Source organism: Dipodomys merriami, unplaced genomic scaffold (assembly GCF_024711535.1).
Source record: "Dipodomys merriami isolate MVZ:Mamm:240054 unplaced genomic scaffold, mDipMer1.0.p SCAF_263, whole genome shotgun sequence".
Classification (NCBI taxonomy): Eukaryota; Metazoa; Chordata; class Mammalia; order Rodentia; family Heteromyidae; genus Dipodomys; species Dipodomys merriami.
In genome coordinates this window covers 600,073-622,894 of record NW_027204082.1, presented here as the reverse complement: position 1 = coordinate 622,894, position 22,822 = coordinate 600,073, and the positions used below count along the sequence as shown (strand labels likewise).

The 22,822-nt window shown below is 41.5% G+C and overlaps 1 protein-coding gene across 1 annotated transcript in view; it reads left to right on the top strand.

The window, feature by feature from the left end:
* The first annotated feature begins 6,121 nt into the window (after positions 1 to 6,121).
* Positions 6,122 to 22,822, top strand: part of LOC138837133 (arylsulfatase B) — a 168,190-nt gene continuing 151,489 nt past the window's right edge. Inside the window, exon 1 of the mRNA XM_070035923.1 lies at positions 6,122 to 6,400. Within this exon, the coding sequence (XP_069892024.1) occupies positions 6,143 to 6,400 (258 nt within the window). The 5' untranslated portion in view covers positions 6,122 to 6,142. The remainder of the gene's footprint in view (positions 6,401 to 22,822) is intronic.

Sequence of the window (22,822 nt, the reverse complement as noted above, 5' to 3'; positions counted from 1 at the left end):
AACTGCCAGCTGAGTCAAGAACCAGGATATTGGCATGGACAAATGTGTGAAAGGCAAGGAAAAGAAAGAGGAAATAGGATTACTTTGTTAGCATTAATTGCCTTCTACATACTTTTGTGCTTTTGTCTTATGCATAAAACATCATGCCCAGATTTTTTTTTATCAGAAAAGAATTCTATACTACTCTTCTCTCATCTAGGTGATTTTGAGATTAGAAATGAGCAGCAGTAGGCAGATTAAGATAAAGAGTTTTGTTTTGGTTGCCCATTGTCTTATAAGGACTTATAAATTTGGAGCCAAAAGAACTTTTTCTTCTTTTTCTCTTTCATACTTGTTCTTACCAATACACACATACCCTAACACACCAGAAATAAACTTTGGATTCTACTTACTGAAGTAAGGAGGTCAGGTCTGGCTAGCGCCATATTGGCCACATGGTTGGATGGTAAGGGCTGGCATCTTGTCTTTTTTTTTTAATATCAATTTTTTTATTATGAAAATACCGTACAGAGGGGTTACAATTACATGATCAAGGTAATGAGTACATTTCTTATCAAGCATTGTTGCCTCCTCCTTTGTTTCCCCTTATCATCCCTGTCCTCCCATTCCCCCCCCCAAATATTGTCTTCTTGCTGGGAGAGAGAAATGCCTTCTGCCCATCACCCGGGTGATGCTGGAACTCTGGAGGTAGCAGTGGGCACTTGGCTGATAGGTTACTGAATCTGTCGGTCCAGTGCCTGGGACTGGGAATTTCCTGTGGATCTGACCCCTGCTCAGGCCTTATTTAGGCCCAGACCAGCAGCCAGAGCACCACACCCTGTGCATCTCTGTGATCATGTCCTATGTCCTGTGTCCTGGCTCCTAGCTCCTATCTGGTCATCTTGGTGTTCCAATTCAACTCCCCATTGGAGCTGAATTGGGTTGCTGGTATTGTTTTAGTTCTTTCTTTCCTCTTTAGCCCATTTCCTAGCTGTGTTATGTGTATTTGGAGGCTGCAAGCCTTTGAAACAACGGGTTACACAAAGACTGCTAGTGGTATAATAAAGACTCCAATATTCCATATTCTAAAATATGGCTTCTGGGATGATTCACCTTACAACATTATAAAGAATTAGCTTTCCATCTGAATGGAATCTCAATGACTTTTAATGCATGGTAACACTTAGTGAATATAACTAATGCATGTAACTGCTAACAATCAGAAGGGTCAAAGGACCTCAAAAATATTCTTCAAAGCAGAGATTAGGACCTCAGATGAGTCTTTAAGACACTTACACCCTCATATAGTTGTAGGAAATTCATACTATGTCAGTTTCTAAAACTAAATGTGTTGTGAAAAATTCAATGAATGGATTTTGGGTATTCTTTCTGATGTTCAAGTATCATTTCTTTCTGACTTGCTAAATGTAGCAACAGAGCATTGAGTAAAACCAACCACAATTTACCACTTATTAGTGGCTCAAGTTTTCTCTCTGAAGAAAGGCCTCTTATCATTCTTATCTCAACAGCCAGAGAGCTTTTCTTCATGTATCCTAACAGTTAAGCATTTAGAAATAGCTTTTTTTTTCTCAAAAAATCTCTTAAGTCTTTGTATGCACATTTACCATATTCAAAAGCACTGGACAGAAATGGTTTGAGGGAAGTATGGAAACATGGGAATTCTGACATCTGAGCACAGTATGCAGCAAATCAGCACAAGCTAAGAAATATATATATATATATATATATATATATATATATATATATATATATATATGAGCCATAAAGAGGCCCAGCATTAGCAACTCTTACCTCCTAGCACATGCCTTCAGCCTATCAGTGCGTTCCTTGGGGGAAGACTTGTTCATAATACTCTGTAAATTATTTCATTACATGAACAATGATGATAGTAGTTGCCACATCCAGCCCTACAAGGTAAGCAGGCACCTAGAAGGGGTACGCTGTGGAATGAGAAAGAGCAAAGACAATCTCAGGAATTAAAGGGGGGGGAACGTGGTGGGGGTGGGGAACTCCATCTTGCAGGACAAAGGCCCCTAGTTCATCTTCCAGGCAGTTTTAATTATTCAGCATGACACAGTAGGAAAGGTAGTGAACTCTGTACATAACTGGTGATGAGTAACTAAGTTTCTTCTCTAACACAAAGCTCTGACCTTGAGCTGAACATAGCCCCTAGGCTAATTTTCTTTTTTTTTTTTAATTTTTATTTTATTGTAAAGATGCTGTACAGAGAGATTACAGTTACATGGGTAAAGTAATGAGTACATTTCTTGTTGAACAGTGTTCCCTCTCCTTTGATTTTTTTCCTACTATCCCTTCCCTCTTCCACCTCCCCTACTCCCCCTCCACCAAAGTTGTAAAGGTCATTTCCAACATAGTGTCTTGTGAGTATCACTGTTGCAATGGGTCATCCTGTGTCCTTGTTTAAGCATTTTTCTTTTCCCCTTCCCCTCCCCAAATTAGATAAATGTATATACAAAATGCAGGGTAACAAACTCAAATCAAATACAGTGACAACAGGGAATATACCATAGGGGAAGAACATACAAAAGAAATAAAAAAAATCACATAGTACATTGAAAACAACAACAAAGAAAAACCTCTTGAGTCCATATCTTGGGGTTCATTTTACTTAGCATCATCATCTTATATGGTCATATGTACATAGCTCTTGAACTTTTCTGCTCATTTGATAAGATTATCCTAGACGTATACTAGTTATTGCAAATAAGGGAAATCATGGGACCTATATTTCTTTGGGTCTGGCTTACTTCACTTAATATGATTTTTTCCAAGTCTTTCCATTTTCTAACAAATAGGGCGGTGCCATTCTTTCTGATTGAGGCATAAAATTCATATATATGTATATATAGCTCACATTTTCTTGATCCATTCATCTAATGAGGGTCATCTGGGTTGGTTCCATATCTTAGGTATAGTGAATAATGCTGCGATAAACATAGTTGTGCTGGTAGCTTGAGTATGGCCTTATTTCAGGAATGCAAAACTGGTTCAATACATGCAAATCAATTAGTGTAATTTTTCACATCAACAAGAGAAAGGATAAGAACCACATGATTATCTCAAAAGATGCCGAGAAAACATTTGACAAGATCCAACACTGCTTTATGGTGAAAGCTCTGGAGAAACTAGGAATCCATGGAACATTCCTCAAAATTATAAAGGCTGTGCATGACAAACCTACAAGTGGCATTATACTTAATGATGAAAAGCTAAAGCCATTTCTTCTAAATTCATGAACAAGACAAGGATGTCTGCTTTCTCCATTCCACTTCAGTTTAGTATTAGAATGCCTAGCTAGAGCAATAAGACAAGATGCAAACATAAAGGTGACCCAAATAGGGAAAGATGATGTAAAATTCTCCCTCTTTGCAGATGACATGATCTTGTATTTAAAGAACCCCATGGACTCCACTCTCAAGTTACTTAAGCTGATTGGAAACTTCGGCAAAGTAGCAGGGTATAAAATTAATCCTCAAAAATCAATGGCTTTTCTGTATGCCAATAATGAGAAGAGTGTGACTGAAATCAGGAAAGCAACCCTCTTTGTAATAGCCCCACAAAAAATACCTAGGAGTTAAGGAGTGAAGGACCTCTATGATGAAAAATATAAAAACCTGAAAAAGGAAATTAAAGCAGAACTAAGGAAGCTCCTATGCTCCTGGATTGGGAGGATTAACATCATGAAAATGGCAATACTGCCAAAGACTATCTACAGATTCAATGTGATAACCCATCAATATCCCAACCTCATTCTTCAATGAAATAGAAGAAGCAATCCAAAAATTCATATGGAACAATAAAAGACCCCAAATAGCAAAAACAATCCTTAGCAGAAAGAACAGTGCTAGAGGAATAGCAATACCAAACTTTAAACTCTACTACAAAGCCATAGTAATCAAAACAGCTTGGTACTGGCACAAGAACAGACCTGAAGACTAATGGAATAGAACTGAAGACCCAGAAATGAATCCACAGACCTATAGCCACCTAATCTTCGATAAGGGAGCCAAAAAAAATAGAATGGAAGAAAGACAGCCTCTTCAGTAAATGGTGCTGGCAAAATTGGTTAAATACCTGTAGAAAACTAAAGTTAGATCCTTATATATCACCCTGTACCACAATCAACTCCAAATGGATCAAAGACCTCAAAGTCAAAGCAGACACCCTGAAAACATTACAGGAAGGAGTAGGAGAAACTCTAGGGCTCCTTGGCACAGGCCAAAATTTTCTCAATAGAGACCCAGAAACACAACAAATCAAAGAAAGGCTGGACAAATGAGATCGCACGAAACTGCACAGCTTCTGCACGGCAAAGGACAGGGCTAGCAAGATCAATAGAAAACCCACAGACTGGGAGAAAATCTTTACTAGCCATACAACAGACAAGGGCCTCATAGCTAATATTCTTGAGTAAGCTATCTTTAGCTATCTTCTTATGTTGGTCTGGGAGAAGGGTTAGGAAGCCAAGTTGAATATAAACTCTTAAGCTAACATTCTTGAGTAAACTAGATATCTTTCCTTGGTTTGGGAGAAGGGTCAGGGACGGGTCCAGGGCCATTGTTTCCCTGTGCATGCCTCTGCACTCTGCCTACATGAGCCTTGCCACTTAGACATCCCTGGTGTTGTGCCTTTACACGTAGCCAAGGATGCCTTCAGCCTTGCTTAGGGAGATTTGTGGTTTGATAAGTACAGTAATAGCAGCAGAAGAAATAGATAACATATGCAGAGATAAACATTCAGAATGTATAGGAAGTGTATGGATAAAACTTTCTCATCCTTTTACCAAGGTGCTAATATCTTCTCTATTTTTCTTGAGTTACTCTAAAGTAAGCAAGCACCTGTTCTCTCCCCTCCCCTCCTTCCATGCCAATATGTAAAAGGGACATATTTCATGCATTAAAAGAATTTCTCCAGAAAAGGTAAAATAATCATCCTTACATAGAAACAAACACATGGTAAAATTTTATTTAACTCATTAATGGAAAAACTGACAAAAAGTTCAAACCAGTACAAAGTAAAATAGAAAGATCAGGAATATTAAAGTAAATGCAGATGAAAATGTTTTTTGCCTTAATGTGGGAGTTGGAGGGTTGTCACCCCTCTACACGGAGTTCATTTCCTTGTATATAGCAAGAATCATGTTTTTGTGACTGCCATTTGTTTGCAACTTATAAGGTTGTAAAGTAATTCTGGTGTGGTGACACATGCCTGTGGTCCCAGCTACTGGGGAGGTAAAAGTAGGATAACCACCATTTGAGGTTGGCCAGGAGAAAGACAGCATGAGACACTTTCTGAAACAGACAAAAGGATTGGGGTTGTGGTAAAGGGCTGGGGGGGGGGGGGGGAGGGAGTTGTAAAATAATTCCCATAAAATTAAACTCAGCCTGAAAGATTGTGTTCTCCTGGTAATGAAAAAAAAAAATCTTTCACCAACACAGAATAGCTATAATTTATCTCCAGACATGGAGTAAGCAGAACGTCTCGGAGGGAAGCAGGAATACACAGCTCACAAAGCTAAGCTCCTGCAGGAAGCCTATGGTTATGGCATCCGTTCTTTCACAGATAGGCCGGGCAAATCAAGCACTGTCCTTCTGGGGCTCACGGCTTGGTGACGGCAGCTCTGGACCGCGCTCCTACCTTGGAGAAACCATTTAGCTGTTCAAGGACTACACAACTTCCCCCAACTTCCGAACGACCTGGAAGCAGGTGCAGTCACTGGTCTGGGTATCTGGCCCACTGATTGCTCGTGGGGAGGCTTCAAGGGGCACTGCTCCTAACGCCACCTTCCCGAACCTGCCCCAGGCTGAACTCTTGGCCTACGTGCTGCTGAACCCAGCACAGCTCAGCATCTGGGGCTGCAGCCTGCACTGAGGACCCAGCCCCAGAGGCTTGGCACGCGGCGAGCATTAATTAAAAACAGAGCCCGTCCGTGCCAAGTTCAAGCCGGGGGTATGGGGAGGGGGGGTAACGTCGGCACTTCGCTCCCCCGCCCCCAGGCTCAGGCTCCCAGGGGCCGAGTCCCCCGCCGCCGGGGCGGGGCGGGGCGGCCGCGGCCGCCCAGTTCCTCATTCTATAAGCGAGGCCCGGGCTCGGCGCGGAGATCGCAGGCCGGCCGCGCACGATGGGGCCGGGCCCGCGGGCGGCGCTGGGGCTGCTCCTGCTGCTCCTGCCCGGCGGGGGCGTCGGGGCCGCGCAGCCGCCCCACCTGGTCTTCGTGCTGGCCGACGACCTGGGCTGGAACGACGTGGGCTTCCACGGCTCGTCCATCCGCACGCCGCACCTGGATGCGCTGGCGGCCGGCGGGGTGCGGCTGGACAACTACTACACGCAGCCGCTGTGCACGCCGTCGCGCGCCCAGCTGCTCACAGGCCGCTACCAGGTACGCGGCGCCTCGCCCCTCCTCGGGCCTCTCCGCCCCGGCCCGACCGCGAGGCCGCGGCCCGCCCGCCGAGCTCAGTTCCCGGTTCGCTTTTCGCGGGCGCGGGCGGGGGCGGGGGTGGGGGGGGGGAGGTGGAGTGCGCGCGCCTCCCAGGCTGACCCGCGCCCGCCACCTCTGCGCATGCCCGGCACCTCTGTCCCCAATTTCCAGGTCTTTCGCTTTCAGAAGGTCGGGGCGAAGGGAGTTGTGGGAGCACGCTGGCGAGGTCTGGGAGCTGCGGCTGGAGGAGGGAGGGGACCCGGTGCCCCGCACAGCCCCCGCGCACCCCGTGGACACACACAAGTTAGGGTGCCCACCAAAATCGGAGGTGACTCTTTCCCCAGTCCCGACACACCTCCCGCGCAGGGAGCCCTGCGGCTCCGGGCTTAGCCTTGAGCCCGCACAGCATCTTCACTGTCTCCTAGCCAGGCGCCTGTGATCTCAGCTGCGCAGGAGGCTGGCCTCTGGAGGATTACAGTTCTAAACCAGGCCAGGCAGGAAAGTCCGTGAGACTCTGATCGCCAATAACCAGCAAAAAGCCGGAAGTTGACCCGTGGTTCAAGTGGTAGAGTGCTAGCCTTGAGCTAGGGACAGCGCCCAGGCCTTGACTTCAAGCCCCAGGACTGGCACATACCAAAAACAACCAACCAACCAAACAAACAAACAAACCCTCTCTTTAGAAATGTCTCAACAGAGAAAACATACATAGAGAGTGCAGAGCATTAGACTGCCGCAGCAGCCGGTCAAGTAGTTTTCTTTAATCCCCTTTCAGGTGAGGAAATTGCTGGGTAAATTGAATGACAGAAAAGAAGTACACAACTAGGAAGTGGTAGCTCCGAGCTCCCCCAGGCTCTTCTCCTATTCACTAGTCACCAAAGGCCTGTAAAACTGAACTTGCTTCCTCAGACTGCATGAAAGCAACATGTTTATATTTTATGCTGGGTACTGTTGGATACCACATGCACACCTCCGTATATAAGTTGACTGTACTGTCTATTCAGCAGTTTTTGAGCATACTGTGCTAGTCGGTAAGCCTGAACCCAGGAGATTTATGCTTGGATCCTATTCTCCCAGGTTTGTATTCACATAACCCTTCAGATCAACACTACCTTCATGTTGTCCTAAGACCCAAGAAGGAAGAACTGCATTTATGATAAAGGTTTCACCAGTAGTCTGAGAACTTATAAACAAGGGAGATAGTGTTTTTTCTAAAGGCTAAGATTGGCCACAGAGAAATGGTGTCCTTACCTTACCATAAGCAGTGAAGACTACATTGCCTACCAAGGCTGCTGAGTGTAATTAGCAATCTCTAATGCAAGTCTCACCCTAGACACGAGTAGAGTTGTGTTGGAGTAAAGACCAGGAGACAAGAAAAGGTGAGGTGTGTCCCCAGGGTTATGCATTTGCCCTGGTTAAAGAAAGAGAACTCAGGTCACACAGCAAAGAATAGAAGGGGCAGTCATTTCTCCAACGTTTGTCCCAACAGATTGAACAGGAAGGCAAATGCCATGCTGCAAACCTCATTAATACAACTGATGCTCTTTTCCTTCTCTGTCATCTGCTTCACAATCACCTACATTTGTTCTTGGGGAAAAACCTTGAGTATCTAGAGTATACTGTAGTTAAGAAGTGAAGGAAGGAGCAGGACAACAATGGCTTACTCCTGTAATCCTAGCTACTCAGGAGGCTGAGATCTGGATGCTCTAGCATAGACAAAAGTCAAGGCTCCATATTCAGTTATCCAGGAGAATGCCGGACTGGAGTCCTCATGTAAGTGGTAGAGTGCTTGCCTAGTAAGCAAGCTGAGTGAGAGCCTGGGGCCCCAAAAGAAAAGAAGCGAAGGACATGTAGAAGCTGGTACTTCAAAACTGCTTAGACAGCTGGGTGCCAGTGACTTACACCTGTAATTCTAGCTACTCAGGAGGCTGGGATATGAGGATCACTGTTGGAAGCCAGCCTGAGTAGGAAAGTCTGTGATATGTTTCTCTCTAATGGACAAAAAGACAAAAATGGAGGTGTAGCTTAAGTGGTAGGCTTTGAGCAAGGGAAAAAGCTAAAGGACAGCACCCAGGCCTTGAGTTGAAAACCCAGTACATGCACACACACACACACACACACACACACACACACACACACACACACACACACACACCCAGTTGAAAACCCAGTACATGCACACACACACACACACACACACACACACACACACACACACACACACACACACACACACACACACACACACACACACACACACACCAAAGCAAAACAACTGGAAAAAAAACTGTTTAGAGACCTCCACAGATCTCTCACTCAAAGCAGATTAACTCTCTAAAGAATTTTCTTTTTAAAAATTTTATTATAAAGGTTATGTACAGTTACATAAGTCAGGTAATGACTGTTGAACAATGTTACACCCCTTCATTCTCTCTGTTTTTCCCCTCCTGATTTCTCTCCCCTCACTCCCCCAGTTGTATAGTTCATTTCCACCATAGTGTCTAGTTGGTTTCACTGCTGAATTGATTCACCCTTTGCCCACCATTTCTATGCTTCCCCTTCCCCTCCCCATATAAGATAAAATTATATATAAAATAAAGGGTACAGAAATAAAAAAACAGCGACTGAAGGGAATAAACCAAAGAAAAAAAGGAAAGAAGGAAAAAAAGAAAAAAAAGGAAAAGAAAAGAACTGCAAACAGTACAAAAAAAACCTCTTTCATTTCTTGGTGTTGATTTCAATAAGCATCATTTTATATGATCATATGCATATAGCACAAAAAAAAACAACAAAACAACTGAAAAAAACTTCAGAGATGTCTCTAGATCTCTGAATCCCAACCATCTAGATTTTAAATTGTTTTAAATGTACATTGGAAATAGAGTTTAGTTCTGAGTCATTAGTTCTGCATAATTTGGTACAGCAAAATGAGAAAACTTACTTGCTACTTCAAAATTAGACACTTGAGATAATGACTTATTGCCATGGCTTGGCAACCATGCTTTAAGTTAATATTTAGATAACCCCTTATTATAATTGTCTTGTTAGATTAGAAAAGTAGTAAACAAACTAGCCTGATGGACTGGACCTTACACTCTCAAGAAATCCTGAGTTTTAGTTTTTTGATTTACAAAAGTATTAAGTAAAGAAGACATGTTAGAAATTAGGTAGATGTCAGTCTTGGCTGTGTCAGTCTGACCTTACTAGATTATCAGTTCTACATGAATGTAGGAATTGTGCTCCTATAAAAAATAAAAATAAAAAATATAATATGGGGTATATAGCATAGAAAATAACAATATTTAATAAATATAAAGGGACTGAACTCTAATGCTCTTTCTAGCTCAATGTTTTCTTTGACTTTAAGGCTTTTCAGAGCAAGTTTATAACTTGGCAAATACACATTAGCTTACAACTAACCCCATCTGTTGGTGGAAAGAGGGACTGATCTTTGCTTAACACTGTCTTACAAGTTGTATGTATGACTGGTTCTGCTATTAGAAATTTACTTTAAAAGAATCATGAGCCTGGTGCCAGTGGCTCATGCCTGTAATCTTAGCTACTAAGGAGGCTGAAATCTGAACATCACAGTGCAAAGCCAGCCCAGATAAGAAAGTCAAAGAACAAGCTGGGAATGGAGGTGTAGCTCAAGTAGTAGAGCACTAGCTTGAGCAAAAACACTTAGGGCAATGTCCAGGCCCTAAGTTCAAGGCCTAGGACCAGCATGAGTGCATGCACTCAAGTACACAAGTGTGTGCGCACAGACACATGGAACATGAATTCAAGTTCAGTTTGCGTGCGCACAGACACATGCGTGCGCACAGACACATGGAACATGAATTCAAGTTCAATTTCAAAATTCAACATCAATTTCAATAGTAAGACACATAATTGTTAATAATCCTCACAAATGAACCTATTTTGGGGAGGTGGGGTTGGACTGTTTCCTAAGTTTGAACTCAGGACCAGAGTATTCAACTGGCTTTACCACTTGTGCCATATACAGATTTTTTTTTTCTTCTGGAAATAGAGTCTCATGGGCTCTACAGAGTCTTCCTAGGCTGGCTGGGACCCTCAATCCTTGGATCTTTTTTATTTTACTTTGTTTTGTTGTTGTTGTCAGAGTGATGTAAAGATGGGTTACAGTTACATAGGTAAAGTAATAATTACATTTCTTGTCCAACTTGTTACCCCTCCCTCATTTTTCTCCTACTTTCCTTTTTCCCCACCCTCTCCACCCCTCCTGGATCTGGAGCAGCTAGGATTAGAATTGTGAGCGACTTGCGTGCACCAGACTATAAATGAACCTATTTATCATTTGTGATTATCTAAAATGCATAATGCTTGAGTGAACTGGTTGTGTATCATGGGGACACTAGTCAGAAGACTAAGTTAATAGTTACTGGTGAGTCCAGTAACTTGAATTCAGATTTCTCTATGGTCAAACTAGTGTCTTTTTTTCATAGTCTTATAACTCACTCACTTCTTTTTAATAGAAAATATATTTACTTGTTTTAACAACGCAAAACTTTAAAAAAGTGATTACATTGAAAATTTTACCCTACAAACACACAGACACACACACACATACAGTCTCTCTGTAGGCATTAAGTTCCCATCTCTGTTAAGCAAACAATGCTCTCTGAATTTTAAATATCCTACCAAAGGTACTATGCCTATGCAAGCAAATATACGTAGATATTCCTGTTTTCCATTTATATGAATGGTATCACATGGTTTACTTTATATTTGAAATTTCATACTGTTAAATAAAAAGCATATTCATTAATTTTTACAGCTGCATATTATTTTATTAAGCCATGATTTATGTAACTAATCACATAATGATAGACATTGGAGTTTTTAGTTTATTAGTGTATCAAGGTGAAGTTACTACCTTGTATGTATGTATATCATCAAACATGTTTGCAGGACAAGTTCCTAGGAATTTTTATTTAAGAATAGAAAGCATCTGTAATTTTGGTACTATAAGGTGGAACTTTAAAAGGCTGTACCAGTACACAGTCCCATGCAATACACATGCACAGCCTTTTTAGAGGTTATAATACACCTGTTATTAAATCTACCATTTGAAGTGTTCAACTCTGTGCTTTTCCTATATACACAAGATTGTGCAATCAATATTCTCAGAACGTCAAGAACAAACTACATAACCATTAGCAGGTACTCCCCATCCACCCATTTCACTAGCCCCTGGAAATCACTCATCTTGTTTTTGTTTTTAAAATTCTGGTGTTTGAACTCAGGGTCTTATGTTTGCCAGGCAGGCATTATATCAGTGAGCCATGCCTTCAGCACCAATCTATTTTTTAGTATCTCTAGATCAGCCTATTTTGGATACAAATGGAACCATACAATAGATATCCTTTCACATATACTAGTTTGTGTTGTTTCCTTTTATGAGTGAATAATATTCTGAGCCATATTTCCTTTACCCATCTAGAAATTGATGAGTATTAGGTTTTTCTACTTTTTTCCTGGTGCTACTTTTTAATGCTGCCATGAACATCCAAGTAAAAGTTTTGTCAGAATATGTTATTCCAATTCCCTTAACTCTTAGGAGTGGAAGGCTAGGTCATAAGGCAACTCTAATGTTCAAATTTTGAGGAACTGCAGAACTTTTTATAGAAGCTGTACAATTTCATATTAGATTTTATATATAAATTATTTTCATGACACAATTTTAGAGACTGATGTGGGATAGATTTTTCTTTAATCATAGTAGATGAGGAGGAAAGGGTCTTAAATGCCCACTAAGATCCTAAACTTGGCTTCAGAGGAGTGTTTGTGCAATCTTTTGATTCCTCTTCCAGTTACCTATATTTACCTGTGTAAGTTATATTCACTAGATACTACCAATGCATTTGGATTACATCAAGATTCTACGCATGTAGAAAGTTAATTCTTTTTTAAAATAATGTTAGTGTTATTATTAAGTTGTTATATGGGGGTTACCATTTCATAAGTCAGGTAATGAGTACATTCTTTTTTTTTTTTATAATACCACCCTTCCTTTGAAAGTTAATTATTTGTAAGTAGCACTCATAATTTATTTTGGGGTATTTTCTGTGTGTTAGTATATGTGACTGTATTGATAAGGAAAAAATTCAGAGGAGAAAAAGAGGAAAGATTTCTTTCTTTTTTTTTTTTTTTTTGGGTCCGGTCGTGGGGCCTGAACTCTGGGCCTGGGCGCTGTCCCTCAGCTCTTCAACTCAAGGCTAGTGCTCTACCACTTGAGCCACAGCACCACTTCCAGCTCTTTTCTTTTTGCTTATGTGGTGCTGATGAATCGAACCCAGGGCTTCAGGCATGCAAGGCAATGCTTTACCACTGAGCCACCTTCCCAGCCCTGAAAGATTTCTTTTACTTCCAAAACTGCCCAAATTTATCAAATCAATGAGTCTGAATAAGATGATGATCAACCAAAATGAAACTCTTGATCCTTCATCTACCTACTCCTTAATACTTCTAATCTCAAAACCAACTTAGATGAGCAGGACAATTCCTTTCTGATTAAGAAAAACATTCTGGCACAGAAAATTTTATGCATAAGACAAGAGCACAAAAGTGTACAAATATCAGTGACTTCTAACAAAATAATATGTGCTCTACTTTTGTTTCTCAGTTTTCATCCACTGTCCATGCCAACATCCTGGTTCTTGACCTAGTTGGTAGTTGTATGATGATTTTGTTCTTAGAATTCATTGACCTCTGTATACTTTTGTGCACTGTCATGCATATAAATGTTGTTTTTCTGTACTGAACTGTTTATATTATATTACCTATTTCTTTAAAAGTGAGCATGTGTGCATATTTTAATGACAATGTTTTTTTGTGTTAAGGAGGGTTCTGAGTATTGAATTTAGGACCTCACACTAGGCACAAATTCTACCCTCATTCTTTTGTTTAGGGGATAGGATCTCTAACTTTGCCCAAGCTGGCCTTGTTCTTGAAATCCTTCTGCTTCTACCTCCCCAATAGTTGGGATTACAGACTTACACTGCCATGCCCGACTTTAGTCTTTTTAAAAGAGAAATGTACTCTAGGCTTCCTGTCTCACAGCCATAAAGGAGGCATAAATAGAAGGATTACAATCTGAGGCTGGTCCGGTAAAAAAGACAAGACCCTATCTGATAAATAAGCAAAAAAAAAAAAAAACAAACAAAAAAAGTCTAGAGGCATTGCTCATGTGCTAATGTGACCATTTAGCAAGTGCAAGGCCCTAAGTTCAAACCCTAGTACTCCTATCCCCCAAAAGTAAAATGTACATAGTTTTATTTTAAATTGGAGAATACAAAAAGTCATACAGTGAAAAATAAGTCTCTTTTGGTGTTAATAGTGTTAATATTTCAGAGGTAATCTATACATATGTAAAGTATAAAATAAATATGCATTTTCCTGTTGAATTTAAATAGTAGCATATTTCATATTGTCATACATGAGGCTTTTTCCAAGTCTTAATGTTTAAGTAGACTTTAAAAAAGTATTGTCCTGCCCCACAATCTCCTTTCATCCCAGTAGACATATTTGCTTGCACCTCCTGATGCTACTTTCTCTAAGCAGACAGCAATGGTGCTGTATTGGTTCCAGTCACACTTAGGTCTGTAGTCTTCAGCTGGTGTGAAAGAATTACCACAAGTAACAGTGACAAGCAAGAAAGCAAAGGTCTATCACTTTCTAAGGGAAGAGAGTGGCCACAAGCATTCTCTCACATAGGCATTGTTGACATGGCGAGGTTTTAAGGGCTTTTGTGAGAATGGGGTGGTGGTGAAATAAGTAAGTGGTCATGGGTCTCTTTAACAGATGAAGGGGTGTGCATTCCTGATTATACTAATACATTGGCCAGAGTGTGGTTTGGCTCAGAGATATATCTTCTGAGTGTCTGGGCACTGTGGTTTTCTCAGACTAATATAGATAATTCACTGGCTGGGACTGAAAAGACAAGATTAAGCAGGAGCTTAATGGATTTCAAATACAAAATAGAGTTAACTTAGGCCTCTTGGTTTTATAGTCATTGTCTATTCCTATATGATACACATTGATTTCGTTCACTATGAAATATTCATTGTATGTCTGTATTCCCACCATTTTAATTGTGTTTGCTTGCTCTCATTAGCTGATCTGCTTGTTTCTAGCCTAGAGAAGCACTGTGTTGAACAGCTAGGGTGGATGCTTGTGCCACATTCTGTAACATAGACATGTTTCCTGAAAGAGTTCAATATCTTAATTCAACTGTTAGGGTTGAGCTTGGTAGCGCATATCTGTTACTCTAGCACTAATAAGGCTGAGGCAGGCATATTGAGAATTCAAGCACAGCCTGAGCTAGTGAGAGCCGCTATTAAAACCAAGAACTTGTGATGTAGTTTAATGGAAGAACACTTGCATTGCATGGGTAAGGTCCTTGGATTTATCCCTAGCATTGATAAAACAAAAATATTCTGAAGCCAACCTGGGCAGAAAAATATGTGAGACTCCATCTCTAAAGAACCAGGAAAGAACCATCTCTAAAGACTGGAGGTGTGATTCAAGTGGTAGAACACTAGCTGTGAGCAAGAAAGCTGAGAGTACAAGACCCCAAACTCAAGCACATAGAAAATGATAATAGTTATAGTAATAATAATAATAATAATAATAATAGCATTTATGCTGTCAACTCCTTTCATGGCCCATTGCCCTAACACCCCATCCACAGCACCTGTGCTTGATTCACCTCATCTTTCCCAACACCATTCCTTGCCCAACACTTCACTCATGCCAAAGTACTAGTAGATACCTAAACACATGCGGTCTCCTCCCACCCCTGAAGAATCCAACACCATCATTCAGACTTAAGAGTAGATGATTCCCTCTAGAAGCTTTCAATATGGCCTCAGACCAGCCTTCACCCAGGCCTCAGCACTGCACCTCACTCTGCCATGACTATTATTTATTGGTGTTTAGACGAGACATTGCAGGGGCTGTGGTCTCTCTGGGCCCTCTCCTGTAGTGGACTCTCATTAAGTACAATAAAAATAGAAATACAAATTAAATTTTAAAAAACCCTGTCAGGATTTTATATCACTTCTAATCCCCTTGCTTCCTCAAGAAATTTAAAAGGTTGAGTTTTTACTTTTGCTTTCTGCCTGGGGAACAGGAAATGCTTCTCTTTCCTTTTTAAAGAAAATTCTCCCTATTTTATCTTATTATGCTAAAATCAATCCTTGCTAAAACTTCGAGAGAAAGAATAGAGAAGGAACAAGAGGAAGAGAAGAAGAGAAAGAGAAAGAAAAAAGGAAGGATGGATGGGTAGAAGAAAGGATGAATTTAAGCCATTAAGGTAGATGTAGTAGGTCTTAGTAGAAGCACTTCCTTCTGAGGAAAAAGTAAAAGCATGTCTAGTCTTTTCCTTGTTCTTCCCTTGGGGACTGAGGAAACCACTCCACCAGAACTCTGTAAACCTTGCCAGAGTAGCTGAAATGAAAGACGATGCCAAGGCCTGATTCTTATGGGACCCCTGCCACATTTTTCTTAATCACACTGATAAATGGACAAGACATTGTCATGGCTTTTCACTTATCCCTGAGACAGAACCTTGGACAGGAAACGTGGATAGGAGGCTGTGGACTTTTGCTTCAAGCTTTCCTTGAGAATGTCAGCAGGCAGCATCCATAACCTGAAGTAGAGGAGGACATGGAGGGGCAGGAGAAATGCCTATGGATAGCTGCTGGCTCTCCTCTTTCCTCTCAGGGTCCTGCCTGCTTCCTGCCAGCTTACCTCAGAGGACTCCTGTCACAGCTGCCTCTCCTGGTCCTACACTTAGAAGTGAAATAGAGAGGAATGAGGACCTATAATAGGTGGAGGATATATGGTGCCACCTGGGAGGGTTCACAGGATCCTCTAGTTAAGGCATCCAAGAGGAAGAGGAACATGCCGTCAAAGGTGCAACTAAAGAGAGAGCGTCTTAGCTTTTATTCCTGGGCTCATTTAGGAGGAGGAACTGGATACGTTAACCACTAAAACATGCTAGGGCTCTAGCATGGTGACACCTGGTAGTAAGTTGCTCTGGTAGGCCTTGGTTTGTTGAGACAAGGTCTCAAAGCCAGCCCAGGCTGGCTTTGAATTGTTTTGTGTGTGCTGGTCCTACAGCTTCACTCAAGGCCAGGCACTGTTCCTGAGCTTTTGTGCTCAAGGCTAGCACTCTACCACTTGAGACACCACTCTATTCTGATTTTTTAAAATTAATTTTATTTATCTTTTGTTTATGTGGTACCAAGGAATTGAACTCAGGGCCTCATGGATGCTAGGCAAGCACCCTACCACTAAGCCACATTCCCAGCCCCAGTTTTTTTGATTTTTGGTAGTTAATTGGGGATAAGAGTCTCAAGGGTTTTCCTGCCCTGGCTGGCTTTGAACCATGGTCCTCAGATCTCAGCCTTCTGAGCAGCTAGAATTACAGGTGTGAGCCATCAGCACCTGAGTTCTGAGATTATAGATTTGCACCACCACACCTGGCTGGTAGTTTTTTGGTTTTACTAAAATCACGTATCCTACTTGAGCTTAGCCAGAGCCAAGGGATATTTTCTCAGGAAGAAGGGTAAGCCAGAGACCTTATTCTACAATTGTTGATATTTTAAAGGAACACTCATATTTCATGCCTTTTACCTCCCAGGAAATTGAAAATGAAATAGGTTTGGGGCTGAGTAGAATGTAACTGATTAACTTGTTTTGGTTGATACCTGAGGATTTTTTTTAATGTTTTTAATTTTTAAGGGCTGGAAGCATGGCGTAAGTGGTAGATTGCTTGTCTAGGAGTTGTTAAGGCTCTGCATTCAGACCCCACTGTCACCAGAAAAGAGCCACAACAAAATAACCAGGAGTTTCAGTGCTTATCGGCTTCTGAACCCTGTGTTCCCATAACCAAGCTTGTTTATTAAGTTTAGTACAGGGAAAATTGCCATGGGTATGTGCAGAAAACAAGGCATCTATACTGTTATTAGAATCACAGAGACAAAAGAGAGTTTGTGAGAATAACTGGCTCCCTTATTGGTTTGGGAATGAAGACATAATTCAAACATCTATTCTACTTTTATCTAGCTTTCAAAGTCTAGCCTCAGCCTTTCCAACTCTAAGGAAGGAGGCAGCATTTCAGCCTCCTCCACATCTCCAGAGCTGGCTGTTTTAACCCTTTCCTGGCCTGTTCTCAACATTCTGAGTACTGTCGAAGCAGCGTTCCTACCTCTCAACCCTTTTCCAGCTCTCATAGCTCAGCTCCAGAGTTCCCTACACAAGGTATTTCTCTCTGGTTGTTATCCTTTAGTTTTTTTGTTTCCTTAATTACAACCACATAAAATGCATCGTCTTCACATTTCTTTATATGTTCCTTCCTTTTCATCATAAATTTGTATTACATTTTATGATTCAGACAGAGTCTCTGAAACCATCTCTGACTTATTTATTCTCTTTAACAACAACATCCCTTTGTGGGTTTAGTCAGAGATTTGCAGTTTTACTAATCAACACCAAAATAAATAGACCCTTAAAACTGTCAGTGAGATGGGCCAGTTCTGCAGCTTCAGTATTGACAGGCCAGGCCAGATGGCCAAGCCAGGCTCCTAACACCCATAATGTGTGTTCTGTAGCTCTTGGCTTCTCAGCAGCATGGGCAGCTGACTGTTAAAAGGCTTCAGGGGAAGGGAGCAGATTCTCTACTGTCCATTTGTTCTGTGGGGCATCTCCAGAAAAAAACCCAAAAACCCTAAGGTGGTGAAAGTGGCCCTGATAGTGGCTGAAAATTGCAGTATTCTGGCCAACGTGTGGGCTGGAAATTCTGAACTCCAGGATAGCCATAACCATGTCCTCTGTTTTCTGTTCACAAAGATTCCTTCTGGATTCTCTGCTGTGTAAGGTAGAGGGGTAGGACTGCCCACATTTTAAATTTTTCTAGAACTGCAGCAGTAGGTGTTGTACAGATTTGAGATTACAGGAAGGATGCAGGTTCATTTCAGACCAGTGAGATGGACTGGACAGAACCTCTCTCTGATCAGCTGGATGTTATTTTACCACTGTTGAGATTGGGAGAGAATGATTTTCTGTTTACTTGCCCCTTGGCAGTGTTTCTCATGAGGGTAGCTGAAATAGTGTGCCCAGAGCTCCAAAATAGGCGCTTAATAAATAGCCTGGACTAAGAAAGTCTATGACATTGGAGCTTATGGCCCTCTTCTCTTCCAAGAGGAGATTGGTTTTTCTCTTTTAAGCTCCTGAGACTGCTGCAAATCTCTCATAGGTCTGTAGAGGACAGAGGAAGTGATGGGAGCAAATAAAGTGTGACAAAAACATAAACAAAGATTTCTCATCACTTATCTTATGGAAAGAGCCCAGAAACAAGTCAGGTCCTCTCTCAGGGTTTGTAGATCCTTTGCCAGAATCCTTAATGGCCACGTGGAATCTTAGCAAGCTGGAATTTTCCTAAAAGATTTGGTTTAATGCAGAAATGACAGCCACACAGGGCAGATTGGAGGTAACCTCTTTGGACTTTTGTTATGCATAGGGCCTTCTCCACTCACATACACTCTGCACATTCAAGGTGAATGTGAGAATGGAATTGTTTCAGATTTTATTGTGTTGACAAGGAAAACCTTTTCTTATTCTCTTGATTCTTGTGGGTGTTCTGTTATCTTCCTGCCCCATGAAGCATGGAGTAACTCCACAGTGCTGTGTTGGTTGAACTAACATACTGGATTGGAACCAGCTTGGCATTCTGTTTACTGCTTCTCAACACATTACAGCTTCCTGACTTCAAATAGTGTTTGAACAGACCAAAAACATGTTTTTGGCTATAATCCAGAGTTCGGCTTCTGCTTCCCAATAATGCCATAAAAATGCTCTGTCAAATAAATTCTCAGGAACTAAAAAGAACAAATTCCCTGCTCCATACAATTGTAGATAATGTGTGCAGGCTTCAGCTGACCACATGGCGTGGTGCCCATGGCTTAGGAAAAGCAATTGCAGAGCATCTCTTGGCAGTGCTTTCAAGCGATCAGACTTAATTCGCTGCATGTGATGGATGAGCTTTCCATTTAAGGAAATTTGCACATAGCATTTATCTCCGCTGGGGCTTTTGGATTCCACGAAACATTATTTTTACCTTTGTTGCTTGGTTGCCGGTTAGCATATATTATGAAGTTTTTGAGTCTAGGATCAATTTTCTGTTGAGTAAACCTATAATGTTGAAAATGGAAAGACACATTCTTTGATTTGAAAGAAAGAGAACACAGAGAGGGCGGGAGAGGGAGAGAGGGAATGTAGAGAAAAGTGGTTCCCAAATCCCTCTTGGAAAGAGATGTCATATTCAGATGAGAATAATTTAGGGAATATTTAATAACAAGGGAGCTGTTTTAAAAGGTACAAATGTGTGGGAGAAATAGAGGTAGTTGTAGTAACCAGGTGGAGCTGTTACCACCCCCTAGACCAAAAGGGTGGAGTAGTTACTAGAACCTAGAAAAGAAGCTTCCTTCAGAGTAAACTTCAGTAGTAGAACATAGGTAGCCAGGTAGAAGTAACCTGGCAGCTACAGGCCATTTACTTTCATGGTCTTCTTGCTCATCAGGGCTTTCCATTGCCTGAACGCAAGCAGAAGCTAAAAGGCAAGTCCTTTGGTTTGGCCCTCCACGGTCAGTATCTCAGGTAAAGGGCAGGACTGACAGAATAGAAGATATCTAGCACGCATCTCAGCACACATGACAATTATTGCTAAGAGAAGCATAAAAAGCTGAGCAGACAAAAGCTATTTTTGAGCAGCTTCATTGAAGCACAATTGTCCTATAATAAACAGTACATTAAATATACAATATAAGTGTTGACATGTACCTATACTTGAGAGGCCATAACCATAGCAAGGTAATAAATTTATCACCCCTTAAACAAGCCCACTTTAAGCTGGATTTAGTAGCTCAAGCCTGTAATCCTACCTACTTCAGAGACAGAGATCAGGGGATTGAGGTTCAAGCCTGGGCATAAAAGTTCATGAATCGAGGGGCTGGGAAGGTGGCTCAGTGGTAGAGTGCTTGCTTTGCATGCCTGAGGCCCTGGGTTCGATTCCTCAGCACCACATAAGTAAAAAGAAAAAAGCCGGAAGTGGTGCTGTGGCTCAAGTGGTAGAGCACTAGCCTTGAGCTGAAGAGCTGAGGGACAGCACCCAGGCCCAGAGTTCAGGCCCCACGACCGGACCCCCCCCCCCAAAAAAAGTTCATGAGTCGATTTAAACCAATGGCTGATTGCAGTGCCATGTGCCTATTATCCCAGCTAGAGGAAAGCACAATGGCTGGGTGTGTACTTGTCATCCCCAGAGACAAGGCAGAGCACAGTAAGGAGGGTTGCAGCCCAAGCCACCTGGTATCAATTGAAACTCTGCTTCTAAAATAATTAATGCAAAAAGGGGCTGGAGGCGTGGATTGCAAAGTAGATAGAGCATTTGTCTACCAAGTGCAAGGCCCTGAGTTAAGTCCCCAGTACTTCCAAAAATATTAAAAAATATTAAATCTCTCTCTCTTTTTTTTTTTGGGTCCAGTCGTGGGGCCTGAACTCTGGGCCTGGGTGCTGTCCCTCAGCTCTTCAGCTCAAGGCTAGCGCTCTACTACTTGAGCCACAGTGCCACTTCTGGCTTTTTTCTTTTTGCTTATGTGGTGCTTGGGAATCGAAACCAGGGCCTCAGGCATGCAAGACAAGCGCTCTACCACTGAGCCACCTTCCCAGCCCCAAAATATTAATTCTTTAACGTTAAAAATATTCCATATGTTTGCCTCCTTCCCTCCTTCCCTTCCTTTTTGCCTTCTTTTTTCCCCCAGATACTGAGGTTTGAATTTAGGTACAGCTTTTTTGCTGCTTAATTGGATATAAGAGTCTCACAGGCTTTTCTGCTTGGGCTGACTTAGAGCTGTAATTTTCAGATCTCAGCTTTCTGTGTAGCTAGGTTTACAGTCTCCTGACTTCCATTGGTTCTATAGAATAAGATGATGTCAAGCTATAGTAGATGTAATTTTTAATGTTGCTTCTAAAAAGGTTCATGCAAAAAAATAAAATCTAAGATTGTGTCAAAATTTTTGAGAAAATTGTGGGCTTGTACTCCCCACCCCCACCCCAACCTGTACTAGGGAGGAGATTTGAACTCAGGCCTTCATACTTGCTAGACAGGCACTCTACTGCTCAAGCCACTTCTCCAGCTTGTTTTCTCTGGTTATTTTTAAGCTGGGCTGACAATTTTCTGTTGAGAGGGGTTCTTATGAACTTTTTTCCTGGGCTGGCTGGAACCATGATCTTCCCCAGCTAACCTTCCCCCACCCCCTAGTAGCTAGCATTACAGGTGTGAACCACCCTGCTTGGCTTTGAGAAAACTAATTGATTATAGTTTACAGTGAATTTGAGCAGATTTTTTTTTTTTGGACTGTGCTTTGTATCTATCTCAAAATAGTAAAGTAAAACCAAACAAGAATCTGTAAGTTTGTCCAGTCTGAGAAACATCAGTGATAAATAACTATGTAGTTTGTGGCAGCACAACTGTGGATTGGAAGTTCCAGTGTATACTTTGTATGATGTCATATATACTATAATGACTCTGGGGGCAGGCCCAGGCCTAGATGCAAGATGGTTGTAAAGGTACTTTTTCTTGAGGAAGTATAGTGTTGGGAGGATTGATAATGTTGTTGATTATATAGTTTACATTTGTTACCATGACCACTGTTGACTATGCAAGGCCTTAGATTCACCCAGAACTCCTCTTTAAAAAAATTACCATTTCTTCAAAGATTACATACAAATGTTCATTGTAACCAAATATCAGCTTCTCATGGAATGGTGTTTTCTTGATAGACCCACACTCTTAATATTATTGCTAATTTTTAGGGAGTAAAACTTAAAGTCAGTGGTTTCTGACATATTTCTTTGATGAGTATTTGTTGAAAAAAATCTAACACTTGTGGCAATGTTTTGTAATACTGGGGGTAGAACTCAGGGCCTTGCATTTACTAGGCAGATACTCTCCTACTTGAGCCACATCCCCAGCTCCTTTTTCCTTCATTTTTTTTAGAATAGGATCTCACATGTATGACATGTATGGGTAGCAGTCTGCCTATTTATACTTCCCATATAGTTGGATAACAGTTGTATGCCACTGCACCTAGCTGTTGGTTAAGTGGGGGGGAGGGGCTCATGAACTTTTTGCCTGGGCTAGCCCTGAACCATGATCCTCCTGAGCTCCACTTGCTGAATAGCTAGGATAAAAAGTATGAGCCACCAGCATCTAGAACTTTTTGAGACTAGGTCTTCCTGTGTAGCTCAGACTGGCCTTAAACTTATAATCTTTCTACCAAGCACTAGAATTACAGGTGTATA